Source organism: Glycine max, chromosome 13 (assembly GCF_000004515.6).
Source record: "Glycine max cultivar Williams 82 chromosome 13, Glycine_max_v4.0, whole genome shotgun sequence".
Taxonomy (NCBI): domain Eukaryota; kingdom Viridiplantae; phylum Streptophyta; class Magnoliopsida; order Fabales; family Fabaceae; genus Glycine; species Glycine max.
The window spans coordinates 27,022,692-27,032,830 of NC_038249.2; the positions used below are offsets into that span (position 1 = coordinate 27,022,692).

The 10,139-nt window shown below is 29.2% G+C and overlaps 1 protein-coding gene across 1 annotated transcript; it reads right to left on the minus strand.

Annotated features, from left to right (window-relative positions):
* Positions 1-5,924: 5,924 nt before the first annotated feature.
* Positions 5,925-6,993, minus strand: LOC100812759 (36.4 kDa proline-rich protein). The gene has a single exon (XM_026125028.2). It carries the CDS (start codon positions 6,610-6,612, stop codon positions 5,929-5,931), a length of 684 nt encoding a protein of 227 aa, XP_025980813.1. The 5' UTR covers positions 6,613-6,993; the 3' UTR covers positions 5,925-5,928.
* Between the last annotated feature and the right edge of the window lie 3,146 nt (positions 6,994-10,139).

Consider the following 10,139-nt stretch of genomic DNA (forward strand, 5'->3'; position numbering starts at 1 on the left):
AAGCAAAAGGAAACCAATCAGCACCTAACACAAACACAACATACCAAAGAGGAGAATAATTTGCTATTGAGGAAAGTCTGATAGAAACTTATTTAGGTTGTTCCAATGTCTACTTCTACACTATGCTAACAACAAATTTCCCTAATTTGCTACATCTAATCCAAGCTTGTACATTCCTTTTTTCTTTCAATTCAAACCCTAGTTTCATGTTTTAAATATTGATATTTTTGTTACATATATGTTTCAAACAATCCAAACCTTCACTATGCATCAAGCAGACAAAAGTAAGAAAATAGCCACTGACCCTTTTGCAGCCAAGTCAACAATGTAGCACCGGTTGGTCACAATGAACTTGTTGATTACCAACGTCTTCCCTGCAACGACCATTACCATACATAAGCACTTAACCAAGCTTAAATGGTACCCGCGACATGTCTTCAACACTACACCAAGCTTAACCTAAGTAAGTAAGTAAGTGACTAACGTACTGTGGACAAAGCCTTGATCTTCACGAAGTGCCACTCCTTGATTCAAATTAACTGCGACCCGGGAAGAGTCGTCGAAGTCGTCGGGTTGAATGGAAGAACAAAGAACAGGGGCTAGGGTTCAAGTTATATGACCTCCAAGTTTCAAATGACTAAGCTAGGGTTGAAATTGTAACGATGAAGGGCTTCAATGCAAGGTGGGAGTTGAGTGTTATTCGAACACGTGCTTATATTTTTTCCCCAATTACAACGGGCTTTAACTTAAATCTGTTGTAAACATTTTTGCATATAACATTTTAAGGCGGTTTTTAATAACCGTCTTAAAATGTGCATCGTAAAACACAATTTTTTTTACAATAATTACAAAAATGCCACCACCCCGCCTTTTACATCAGGTCTATAATGACCGTCGTAGATGAGCAACTGTAAAAAGTACTTTTTTTAGTAGTGAATCATTATAAAACCATTCTCTATAAACGTTGTAAATACTTGAATGCATTACTCTAGATTGATTGTGTCTGATCTTAACCAACTATAGTATAAGGTTATCTTGTAATCTCAAACTTATAAAGTTTGATTGAGCAATACTTGATTTTAGTTCCTGAAGAGACAAAGAAAAGAAAATTTGAAGAATTGTCAAAAAGATTGAAATAATACTTATATAAAATCTAGAATATAGTTCATATATTTCTTTTTTAAGAAAACGTAGTTCCTATTGTTATGAGTTATTAGTGAAAATTTTAGTGCCTATCAAGGTGCATACTGAGCTCGATGAGTGAGACAAATCTCTCTCTCTCTCTCTCCTTCGTCTCTTTTATTTTATTAATGATTGAGAGTAGAACTTGTGAGGAAATATTTTCATTTTTGAACTTAAAGTTTTATAAAAAGTCTTTGATCACCCATAAGACAATATATATAGCTATTTCTTCAACCTGTTTCAAAAAGATTTTCATCTTTTTAAAAATACAATTCAACCTTCTTTTTCTCTTTAAAACCCCCCACTGTTACGTTTTCTTGTGTTTTTACAGTGATTTTTTTTCTTTCAAATATTTTGGTGTGTGTTATTAATATGGATAAGTAAAATTTAGATAGTCTCATGTCAACAAATCCATTTATACAAAAATATATTTCAAGTTAATTTACTTTGTTGGTCCCTTATCATTATTTTAGGTTACAATTTGATTTTTAATTTTTTAATAGTTAAAAAATGATCCCTTATTTATTGAAAGTTATAAAATGACTCCTTAAGTAATATTTTTGATAGCATGTTTATGAAGTAATGTCTTTTTTTTGTTTTTTTCGTAAGAATTAAAAATATGCATGAGGGGGTTGCAGTAACTTATGTACCTTACTCAATCAAGTGAGCTAAACTCTCTTAAGGATTTTTATTTTGGGATACCATGCTATAAAATGACTCCTTAAGTAATATTTTTGATAGCATATTTATGAAGTAATGTTTTTTTTTTTGTAAGAATTAAAAATAGCTAGGTAGGAGGGGTTTACAATAACTTATGTACCTTGCTTAATCAACTGAGTTAAATTCTCAAGGATTTTTATTTCGGGATACCATGCTATAAAAAATTATCTTAAGGAACTATTTTATAACTTTTAATAAATAAATGACTATTTTCTAACTTTTAAAAGATTACAACCTAAAATAAAGATAAGGAAACATTAAACAATTTAGTCTATATATATATTACTTTATTATTGAAGAAAATATTTTTTAATTAATTTTTGAAAATAATATTTTTAAATAAAAAATGTTTTCTAAAACTAACTTTCAAATTATATTCGACTAGCTAAATGAAACCTAAATCTATAAACTCAGTCTAGACAAGAAATATTCCCGAATAATGTTGCATAAAAAAAGTTACATAGTTTTTCCCATGAAGTGTCGTGGGATTATTATGGCTCATGAGAGACAGAGAGGGAGTGTCTAGTGAAAAGTGTGGGGCATACAGCAGATATACAGTTAATTATGATATGGGTTAAAGTGTCGTTTAGGACATTACGTGACAATGGTATAGCGGATTTTGTGAATTCTGATAGTCACAAGTGACATGATATGCCTAAATTGGACAATGTTATTTTCGTGAATTTTGTTTTAGCACATTGCTTTTGTTTATCTGTTTTTGATATTAAAAGTAACATTATCCATCGAATGAAAGGTGGAATCTTTCACAGCCCATTGAAAACCAAAGCCAGGGTTCCTTTTCCATTTCTCTCTCCATCAGGTGGAATCATACGTCTTTACATGTCCCAAATTAATCTCTCACGGATTTAGGAAAAAAATCTACTAAGTCAAGAAATTCAAACAATCTCACCTTATCCTTTTCCAACAAATAATTCTGGTTGAGCTGATCAAGTACTCAGGAATAGTATAATAATGTATTTGATCGTTAATTCGTTATTATAGGCAAGTGATTATTTTTTTAAATAATTCAATTAAACATGAATAAATATGTGCTTACTCAGCTCTATTCAAGGTGTTTGGTTGGACGGATTGAACGTGTTTATTTGTGATCATATCAGACCAAAAAAATTGATAGGCCTGTCGAAAATAAGATTCAACATCACATAGAATAGAATAAGATTGAGCCTATCCAACTTCTTAACATAATATATTAATTTTAATATTTTACATATAAGTAATCATAAATTTAAAAATATAATTATAATTAAGATATATTCTACGGTGCATGTTTTAAGACAAATAATATTAATATAAATTTAATATAATGTTAGATTACATATTATTTATTTAGTTAAAAATTATATTTTGTTGAGTAATTATATTATTTGTATCAAATATTTATTGGTTTTGTTAATGATTTTGAATAACTTTTAAAAGTAAATGAATTTATTATGTTATAGACTTGTTGGTATGATTTTTTTTTTTTTTCTGTAACTTGTGTTAAAGATTAGAAATGTCTCTCAACTTATACTTATATGGTAGTCTTAGTATGTGTTACTTATGACATCAGTTCTTAGACAAACAACTTGAGAAGATGATAATTTGAATAAAAGCTTATATATTATATGATGAACTAAGTTTTATATAGTTTTTAGTGAAATAACTAAAAAAATAGTAAAATCAAAGTGCTAAATATAATTAAACTAATATTCCGTCAAAGTTTAAAAACAGCTATTTATATACAAGATATATTTTTAAAATAAAAACAAGTCAAATGGATATTGTAAAATAATTGAAAACAGTGTGTGTGCATGTTATTATCAAATCACTTGTAAAATTAATTTATATGAAGAGCACTTAATGATTGATAAACTATTAACTATTAATATCAGATAAAAATTATTGGATAGAAATTATTTTCTTCCTTTGACATGTTTAATCATCATTTTTTTTTAAAATTCCAATGATATATAATTTAATTAAAAATAATGTTTTTCCTGAGGGTTACTTCCATCAAAACTGGAAACTATTTTTTTATACTTGCCTTTTACTCTTCATCAATCATATTCTGTCATTTTTAAGATATAACCCTAATACAGTTAACATACAAATTTAGCATATTAAAGAAAAATGTTGCACCAATATAATAACATTGATAAATAAGTTTTAATTAGTAAACAATATTTAAATGTATGAGCATAAATGGGTACCTATATAAAATAAAGAGTGTAAAGAGATAGGATTGAGTTGGACTTGGTATATTTAACACCCAACCCAATGGAATGTAAATGAGTTGGGTTTGTTGTTTTGTTCGTAAGTAATTAAGTAACCCAAATTGATCCGATCTACACTAATTGGATTGATTTAGGTTAGGTAATCAGATCAACTAATTAAAATACTATTGTATTTTAAAAAATTGAAAAAAAATTAAAATTTAGAAAAAAAATCCAATACAATATGAAAGATTAAATAAAAATGACATTACATAACTAAAACTAGAATGAAAGAAAAAAGCGATAATCTCACCTGTAAAGTTGAGACATCCCTAATAAGTAAAATATTTATTAATTTCTCAAAAACTACAAATGATTTCAATACCCACAAAGTTCATGGTTAAGATTTTTTCTTTCCTTTATAGAGATTCGAGATTGAGCAACAGATCCACAATTGAAGCAAATGCTATACAACTAGAGAAACACGTACGAACCTGATATATTCAACAAATTAAAGCGCAATTCATATAAATTAATAATTGAACATGTCACAGAGAAGCATCTTTGCTGCTACTTGCCTAGGATTAAAACATACATGCAACAATCTCAATTAAAAACAAATTGGTTTTTCAAATAATAGCAAAACAAACAACAGCAGTTCCAATCAGGACAGAAGAGAGATAGTGTGGCTCGACATCCTCTCATGTCGATTTTGACCATATTTTCCTCAATCCTTTCACCTGCAAAGCATAGGCCATGACATACAATGAGACAAAGATTTCAAAGTTCACGGGTAGAGAACAGGACGATATAATTACTTTACTGATACGAAATAGAAATTAAATCACGCATATAGTGGGCTGGACAACATTCATAATCACACACACACACATATATATATATATACACCAGCTTCTAGAAAAAAGGAAAGAGACAGATTGCAAAAATGATATATTTACTCATAAAAAAACTTTGTTGTTTTTATTGGAAAAATTGGAGAAAAATGTTGAAATATTTTTTTATTTAATTGTTTAAACAGAAATTATAAACGTAATATTATAACTTTTATGCATAAACATTTTGCTTTTCTACTTGAAATGTTTTAATTAATTTAATAATTTCTATTTGAATGGACAGGAAAGTTGGTTTTTGGACAACTTTTCTTGCTTAATTATATATGATGTAGTCAAAGTAGCGTCAAATCTCTTTAAAAAGGATAGCCTATCATGACCATTATTTCAATAAAAAAGTCCTAATTACTTTCTTGGTCACTACCTTAATAGCATACATGGGTCACAATTAGCTTTCCAAATAGAAATTTAAAGAGAAATAATAGAAGATAAAGTAGACAACCCATGCATGGTACTAGCTCCTTCCAAAAAGAAATAAATATGCATGGCCAAAGATTAAGAGAAGTTAAATGATTGAATACTAAATATACTTCAATTTCTAAGTCAAGATTGATTTTCCTTAGGAGAATTCTGGGTAAGATTTAAAAAAAGAAGGGAAATTGCTATTCATATATTGTGTAGCTCACATTGCTATTCAACAAAAAGAAAAAGATAAAGAAAATCATAAATTTCTGGGTGTTAATGTACACTTACATAAAGAAAGAGATAGAAGAGACAAAAATATAAGAATGAAAAGAGATATGATTGATAAGAAAAGAGAAAAAAAAGGACGGATATTAAAAAAATGTTTGAAGATAATTACTACTAGTAAAGAAAGTAAAGAAAGTGGTAGAGGATATTTTTCTTGAATAGTTTTTTAAGCCAAGAGATAAATTAGTTGAGTTTGGGGGGACTTAACTGGTTTAGAGGGAGCAGGTGTAACCAGGAGGAGGAGACTTGCCACAAGCCACAAGAAGCTGAAGGGCAAGTGGGACATAAATGTTGAGGTTGAGAAGCTTCAGCTTAAGAGTGGTGCAAAGACACACCGCAGCTTCAAGCTCAACCAGGCCTTGAAGCACGGGGCAGCACTGGTTCGCAACAGGGTCTCCCAAGCCAATGTGAACCAAGCCACCAAGAAGATCCACACAAGCACCTAGTTTGAGCGTGTCAATGGGGCATGTAGCCTGTGCAGGAGACTTTGGTGGTGGACATGGAGTGTTCCCTCCCTTCCCCGGCGACGGTGTTGGTGTACTTGGTGGGTTAAGAATTGGAGGGAGAAAACCCGGGGGCTTCACTATTGGTGGAAGCACAACGGGTGGAACTGTCACTGGTGGATTAACAATGGGAGGGATTGTGACTGGTGGATTAACAATGGGAGGGATTGTGACTGGTGGATTAACAATGGGAGGGATTGTGACTGGTGGCTTAACAATGGGAGGGATTGTGACTGGTGGCTTAACAACGGGTACTGTGGGTGTCTTTGGTGTTTTACCAGGCTTGTGCTTTTTGGGGGGTTTGCCACAGTAGCCACAACCGAGAATGGGAGTGGCGGAGGAGAGGAAGAGCATGCAAAGGAAGAGGTAAGCATAGATCTTTGAGGACTCCATGCTTACAAGTTACAAAGAGAGAGAAAGTAGTAATTGTAATATAGTGGAGATGCAGGTGGAGGAAGCTGGGGGAGGGTGCATATATAGGAATAGGATATAGAAACGAGGAGAAGAAAACAAAAGGGTTAAGAGCAGATCACGTGAAGATGGGGCTAGCTACACTCAAAAGGCAGATGCCAAGTTTTGCAAGCTGGCACACCTTACAAGTGTACACTACATAACATAACACAAACATGATCAATTTTTCCGAATTTTAGGTTTACACCATATATCCCAGAACGGAACCTCTCTCTATACTATACTTGCTGCTAGCTGCACAAACTTACTTAACCCTCGTTCCAGTTACTGTGGTTGCTCGTTGCTTAACCTCTATATGGTCCCAGATCAAGTGTCATGTGTCTGTCTCTAAGGGAAAATAAAAGGGAGCCCCGTGAAACTACAGAACAGGTTTAAGTTGCTTAGCCAGTTAAACCAACCAAAACAGTAGTAACCTTCATCTTGCTTTCGCCAAGACTTTCTCCGCGTTAACCTCAAATAATTCGTATACTATCTTACTATTTTTTTAAATCTTTTTATTGGTTCAGACTTCATAGATAAGATAATTAAAATCTGAATTGTTTATATGTAAGTTAACAAATTTGTTGTGTATTTATATATATATATATATATATATATATATATATATTTAGAATAAGTAAGTTACATCTTAGATGCATTTTAAGATTATAGTTTGTTAACTTATTCTTTCTAAAAATAATATTTATATATAAAAGACGCGTTTACTATATTTAGTGAATGAATTATTTTTAGGTGAAAGTTAGAAAAAAAAAAATATTGATTATTAAATCTTATAATCAATTTTGTTTTCTTGAGATTTGAATATGATTGTTTTCGATGTAAGATACTTATACTTTAGATAAAAAAATCTTATAATGCGTGATAATGTTTAAGATTAAAGCATATGAGTTATGTGAGATTTTTTAAAAATTTCATGATTTTTTTAAGTGTTTACATAATGTTAAATTTCAATAATCATTTTTATATGATGGTAAGATTAAAATTTATTTTTATTTTTTTAAGAGATTTACTTTGGTTATTCATATAAAAACGGTTGGGTTTAAATATAAACTTAGAGGATATTTATTTTTTCTCTTCTTTTTAAATTACGATGATTAAAAAATTCAATTTTAAATTTAAATGATGAAAAAAAACTCTATTTTATTGATTAAAATTATATTTAAGCCAAATGACTATTTCATTATACTATGAGTAGAGATGTTAAAATAGTTCAACCTTATCTAAAAACAAAAGTTGTGTGGGACTGAATCCGTTTTATGATTTTGTTAAAAATCTGAACCCAACCTTGTTGACTTGCAAAAATTAAAAAAAAAACTCTGTTGTACTCACCAAACAATTAAAATAAATAAAATCATAAATAAGTGGTCAAAGTTATTTTCATTTTAATCATTTATTTAAATTATGCAATTGTTATTTATTTCCCTCTATATATCTTAATGTAAAAACACTTTTCAATATTAAAAAAAAACCTACTTTTCATTTTTTTCCTTTGATTAATTGTGAAGTGCATATATAAATAAAAACTTGCAATTTTATATGTGTCACTTTTTTTTATTGAATAAATCTAAACCGTGTACACAAACATTGCAAATCAGTAAAAAAAAAACAAAACATTGCAAATTAAACCGGAATATTATATTTGTACGTCAACTTCTTTTTTATTTTAGTTTTCTCTTTATTTTTTAATCATATTATTTATAATATCTTTTTTTTTTATTTCTTTCGCCCATACATTCTCAATTTCTCAAATTGTGATGTATGATTTAACCTTTTCGTTATAAATCAAAGCAGTCCTATTTAAGTTAATGAACAGTAATTTTAGAAAATCTACTTCTCCGATGGTATAAACTATAAACTGTGCATGGTCCACATCCACTTTTTTGTACTACGTTTGCATAATTCAATTATTCGTTACACACACACACACACACACACACACACACACACACACATATATATATATATATATATATATATATATATATATATATATATATATATTAACATTTAATGTACTGATAATAATGAAATAAACTCTAAATGTTTATGCTAATAGTTTAATTGTTACTACAATAGACAAATATCATACAAGCAAAAATTAATGTATATAACACCAAATTATTAGTATAAAACATTACATATATATGTTACGTATTATGTAAGTTGTGTGTTTAGGGCACTTAAAAAAACATTTTCACAATTGTGACCATATCTAATATTCTAATATAGAAAGTCTTTTTTAATTGATTGTGTTACGTATTATGTAAGTTGTGTGTTTAGTGCACTTAAAAAAACATTTTCACAATTGTGACCATATCTAATATTCTAATATAGAAAGTCTTTTTTAATTGATTGTGACAAAAACCGATATAGCAATTGTATTTTATATATGAATTGAGGCGGAAATTGATCTAGAAATGTGAAAAATATCAATGTTAAAAACTTTTTTTTGTACTAGTGTATAAAGATATTTATAAGTTAGTATTAAAATAATGTTATTAACTAAAATGATTATATACAAAAACAACAACACAAGTCTTGTTGAAGTTGCACTGTATACTTTCCTTAATGAGTCTAAATATAATAGTTTTGTCATACTTATATACCAATCAATGCATTAGGTGATGTAATGGTTATTGTTGTTCACACATATTGACCATATATAGGTTTAACCGTTTAAGCTTGGGGATTAATATTTGTCTGCATTTCATAAATGTAAGATGTCAAGTTAAGGTGAGGAACAAAATTAAACAATTAAAAATTGAATTAATTTTCGTCAATACTTCTATTAGTACTCAAGTTCTACATTAATATATTCAGTTAGCACTGTCAACATTTACATCAATACATTCATATCAACACTTTACAATTATGCTTGCATCTTTGTCAAATATTAGATATTAAGTTAATGGATCGAGTAAAGTTACAAAATTAGAAATATGAAAACTATCAAAGTAATTAAAAATTAGGAGACCAAAATCATTCAAACACTATTATCATGAGAACTACAAGTATAATTAAACTTAAAAATTATTTGATATATAAAGAAACAAATAGTCGCTGAAATTGTGAAACAACGATAATTCTGCAACTTAATTTGCTGGCACAAGAAGAATGAAGTTTTCCATCTACTGTAAAAAGTATGAGAAATAAAAATGATTTTGGGTAGTTTTCGATCCTGCTTTACATGTACACAGCGCCATTTTGTTCAAGCTCAAGTTATGTTGTCCTTTCTCTAAAACTAAACTGTGGGGGCAAGATATATAATTCCATAAACATAAACAAACAATAAACTTTTTTAATCTTTGTTTTTTGGTCGACAAGAGACGAGAAGGCTAAAGAAAAGAAAAAGTTCAAAACAGTTAACACTTACGGCAAGACAATGTCACAAGTACCAAAAAGTTCTTAAACCTTCATGAGTTTTAGAAAGAGAGTGTAGTGTGGTCTTG

Excerpts from the sequence above, each read along its gene's own strand:
- LOC100812759 (XM_026125028.2), bottom strand. The coding sequence starts at position 6,612 with ATGGAGTCCTCAAAGATCTATGCTTACCTCTTCCTTTGCATGCTCTTC.